The sequence below is a fragment of the Chionomys nivalis genome, chromosome Y, assembly GCF_950005125.1.
Source record: "Chionomys nivalis chromosome Y, mChiNiv1.1, whole genome shotgun sequence".
NCBI lineage: Eukaryota > Metazoa > Chordata > Mammalia > Rodentia > Cricetidae > Chionomys > Chionomys nivalis.
In genome coordinates this window covers 1,375,617-1,380,222 of record NC_080113.1, presented here as the reverse complement: position 1 = coordinate 1,380,222, position 4,606 = coordinate 1,375,617, and the positions used below count along the sequence as shown (strand labels likewise).

At 38.7% G+C, this 4,606-nt stretch overlaps 1 protein-coding gene across 1 annotated transcript; it reads right to left on the bottom strand.

Annotated features, from left to right (window-relative positions):
- Positions 1-2,255: 2,255 nt before the first annotated feature.
- LOC130868866 (N-lysine methyltransferase KMT5A-like) lies at positions 2,256-3,290 on the bottom strand. Its single transcript, XM_057760876.1, has one exon. The coding sequence runs from the start codon at positions 3,201-3,203 to the stop codon at positions 2,256-2,258; it is 948 nt and encodes a 315-aa protein (XP_057616859.1). The 5' UTR covers positions 3,204-3,290.
- Between the last annotated feature and the right edge of the window lie 1,316 nt (positions 3,291-4,606).

Genomic DNA, 4,606 nt, shown 5'->3' with positions numbered 1-4,606 from the left:
TCTTTTGGATAAAGTAAAAGTGAATATATTGTGAGGACATTAGTGGGTGTGGTTGATTTAAAATTTGGAGGTAGATTATATAGAGACATGAAAATTGTTGCCAGGTAACAATTGCAGAATTCTCTCTGCCCTTACATGACTCCAAGAAGCACAGAACAAGTCAAGATTCAGTATCAATGTATGTATTTTATTTTCCACAGGCATGTGCCATTTTACAACTTTTAATATAAACATGTATTGGAAGTGAAACTCCTAATCAACCCAAAAACAAAACCTTGGACATCGGTTAACTGAAAGTGTTATCTAAGGAGAGGACACCTAATCTCACTGATTATAGTCTGTGAAGAAGCTATTCAATGTCTTTAGCTGGTATATGTTCTTCTCGATCAGAATTAAAATTTTTGAGTACGATACATAAGAAATCAACATTATCTCCCATAGGGTAAGTTTTACATTTTTACCTGTGTTCAGCAAAGTTTTAAAACATTTCTTAGACTAGAGTGTGGCTGTTTTAGGGTCTGTTTTTTTTTCTAACATGGCAAATGCAAAACATACTCTATCTGAAGGTATTTAAAAGCTTGGATCCAGAATGTCAGTACCTTACAAGAAATTTTAAGTTATTATATATCGTGTTGATTATGGGTTCCTGATATAGCTAAGGATCATCTTAGCTCAGGTCCTGGAGTGCTATACATCACAGTGTATTACTGTTGCCCTATGAGACTGGTCACTGTATCTTGTTCCACTGTTAATGGATTTCTTTCTGAGACTACTGTAGTTTTTGCCAATTAAGAATTTATTTTTTGACCTCACAACTGTGCTAAATGACTCCTCGCATCCAGCCATGAGGTGATCAGATGGAAGGAGATGCCTGTATTTGCTGCACCCCTTTCCCTCCCCAGGGTGCACACCACGGGTTCCTAGTATCTGGGCAACAAAGTCCTTGCTATAAAAAGTCATTGTTTTATACCTGAAAAAAAAGAATTTATTTTTTTCTATATATATTTTTGTACATATTGTGTCAAGATTTGTATGGTACCTTTTCACTAGAGGCAAGATTGAATTAATTGATAATTATATTGCTTCAGTCTTTAAACTGAACAAACTACCATTGACTCACACTGTGAGAAACAACTGTGTCTAGATTTGTCTATGGCAGTGGGTTTGTTTGGTGGGCAGGTCAAGGGGACAATTATTTTTCAAAATGAACCAAGTGGGTAAAACCAAGTCATAACAGATTGACTTCTTAGTGACATGTTACCCTGAAGCAGAATTGTTTAGCTAATATATGCAGTACTTTCCTTGGTTCCCTATTCAGTGTTTCAATTGAAATGAATCTTTGTTTTCTAGGAGAAGGCAAAGTTTATTCTGTAAAGTTTTAAATGTTTAAAAGTCAATTTACCCCATTTTAATGTCTAGTTTTTAGTTCAGTTATGCAGACTTAGAGTTCTACACCAGGATGAGACAGAAATCATATTCTGTTTTTTTTTGTTGTTGTTGTTGTTTTGTGCTTTTCTGACCCACTATAGATGGAAAGCCAAATTATACAAATCCAGGAAACTATATATGGATATTGTGAACGAGCTATCTTACCTGAACTCTTTTCCTGGCTTCTTGGCAGAGAAAAAAGTCACCCTAACTATTCAAGCACCATAGCATGTCCCTGGTTATTTATGGCCTCTAAACACTCCATTTTTATTTCTTTGGGAGTCAATGTGTTCTGGTTATTCTAGACTCTATCTTTGGAGTTGAATGCAAACCATTATTTTCTGTAAAGTGAGTTTTGTATAATTTTAAATTTATATTGTGATTATGTTCTTTCTCCCTGTGGAAGAACACTGTTCCTTGCAAAGCTTCCAAGCCCCAGGCTCAGTAACTTTTGCAGAAAGCAGAGGGAAAGACGACTTGCTGTAATACATTTGCTAAAAAATATTCACACAAGCCAATGTGTATGCCTATGCTAGCGCAGTCCTCAACTGCACCGGGAAGCACAAATGCTCAATTTTATGCAAAACTGTACAAAAACAATGAGAATATAAAAGTTTTGGTAATACAGGGCCATCTGTTCAAGTCCACCTTGGAACCTGTAAGAGATAATTAAATGCTACATGAAAATACATCTTTAATAGACATTTTAGAAACATCTGAAGGTTTTAGGTAAGAGTAAGTGTGTTTAAAAAACTCATTTCATTTTGAGGGTACTTTTTCCTTTGAAGAAGGAGGCAGGTTGGTAGGGAGACAGGGATGCCATATGGTTAATGCTTCAGCCAAGGATAAGCCTCAATGGAGGCCTTGCTGCGGTCACCATAGTCGAACAGGATCTCTTCCCCAGCTGCAATGTCACGGGAGGCGATGAGGATGAGGTGAGGCACATTATCAATGTCATGAAGTTTGGTCTTGCAGTTCCCATACCTACTATGATTGATCAGCCTTCCGAGGCGATTAGTTTCTCGAGTGGCATCCACGCAGTAAGTTTTGCTCCGATACTGAAAATAGTACATGTAGCAGCCTATGGAAGGGTCTTGAGCATACAGAGCCTCCCGCTTCTTGGCATCGGTGATCTCAAGGAGGTCCCCATGGTATTCTACCACAAAGTCTCCCTGGGAGAACTGCTTCATAGCAATTACACCCCGGCCTTTTCCATCAATGAGTTCAACCTTCAAGCCTTCTTCCTTCCCACTCTCAATCAGTTCATCAATTTTTTTCTTTTCTTCAGACTGTAGCTCAGCTTTGCTCTTCCTGGAGCTCCTTCGCACTGGGTGGAAATCTGTCAGTTTTCTGTTTTCCTGTGTTTTCCCTTGAGATTTTTTCTGAAGGGGTTGCTTGCCCTTGAGGTGTTTTTTCAGGGCCTGCTTGGCAGCCACTGTATTGATAGTATCACATGATGGTGGAGGAGTTTCGGGGGGATCTGCTGCTTCATTTTTTTGGTTTGGAAACGATGGCACAGGACCTCTACTGGTATCTTCTATCTTCTGTTCATCAGACTTCACAGAACTTTGGATCATACTTCCAGCATGTCTTTCCTCTTTTGGCTTCCTGAAGATTCCAGATAATGGTTTCCCCTGGCATTTGACCTCGTAATGTACAATTGAGTTCTCTTTCTGAAAAGGGTAGCACATTCCAAAACACTTGTTTGGATTCATGTAGGGATAGATCTTTGACTGCCCCGCAAACACTTTCTCCTGAACCCCAGATAGCCCCATGGCATTGCCGCCAGATCCATTGCCTTTGTGGCGGCCTGGCCACAAGCACTGATGCCTCTTCAGTTGCTGTTGCTGCCGCCGCCAGCAGCGCCTCCATAGCACACCCCGGAAGGCCCTGCAGTGCCTCATGGCGACTGCTTTGCTCATGGCCTGCAGTAGAACTGGCAACCAGTTGCGCTGCAGCCAGAGTCCCATCCCTTTCATTTTTCGTAAAGCTTTCATTTCTTTCTTTCTTTCTTTTTCTTTTCTCTCTCTTTTTTCCTTTTTCTTTCTTTCGTTCATCTTTTCTCTTTTCTTTTGTAAATGCCTACTTTCATGAGAGCCAAAGCTTGATTTCATAGACCAATTACACGTCAGATAATTTTTCTGCAAACAAAAAACATCACCATTAATTGTATAATGTTAAGGGATTCCTGTAGGTTTGATTGCAGATGGAGCTTTTGATTTTACTACTGCATTTGTAATATCAATAGCAAAACACTCTGCTGACATTCAGGGTGAACCTAAATGAAAACAGAGACTTCCAAGCTGTGTTGGAGTGTTTTTATAGCTGTGGAGTAGGAAGTGTCCCATGTCTTCAGATTTAAAACATGTTGTTGCTTATCTAACATATCTACATGCTGAAATATTTGATCCATTTTTAATTTTGTGGCATTTCAGCCCCACATCCTCAAATTCTATCATAGAATTGCAAGGTTCAAAACCACAAAGCCTTAAATTTATGATTTTCCATATCTAGTGAGCCTTCCTGGTGAAGATACTGCCTGATTCCAGGTACAGTAATGCATAGCAAATGGTATACATATAACATATGTTTAGTTTCACCAAGTCCATAAAATGGCAAGAAAGAAAGCATTGCTTGTCTGTCCTCAAGAGAGAAAGTAAATTCCCAAAATTTAGAAGTCATAACACAGTGATTCTTTTATATATTAGATGTAGGGTGACACATATGCTATTAGCACATTCAAGTTTTAATAAGAAGCAAGGTGGGCACATGATGGAAGCAACACACAGAAAACATCCTGAAAGATAATTGAGTTTACCACAGGTTATAGCCCAACAATCATAAAATAGACATATCTATCCTTAACATATTTATAGTCTTTATTTTTTCTTTCATTTATTTTACATATCATTCATAGTTTTCACAATATAACTTTTAGGTTGATATTCTCTCTGCCCACATCCTGCATGTCTAATCCCAACTCTTCCTCCTTTCCAAATGAGCCAAGAACCCCTTGTCTGTCTGCATAGACAGGATTATCAAGTTGAGGTTAGGATCAAGGATCTATCCCTGTATCAAAGCTTGGGGCTGTACATACAGAAAAGCTATACAACTGTCACACACATGCAGAGGGCATCATATTAATAGTTATTTTTTCTTTAAACAAACAGTAAGAGTG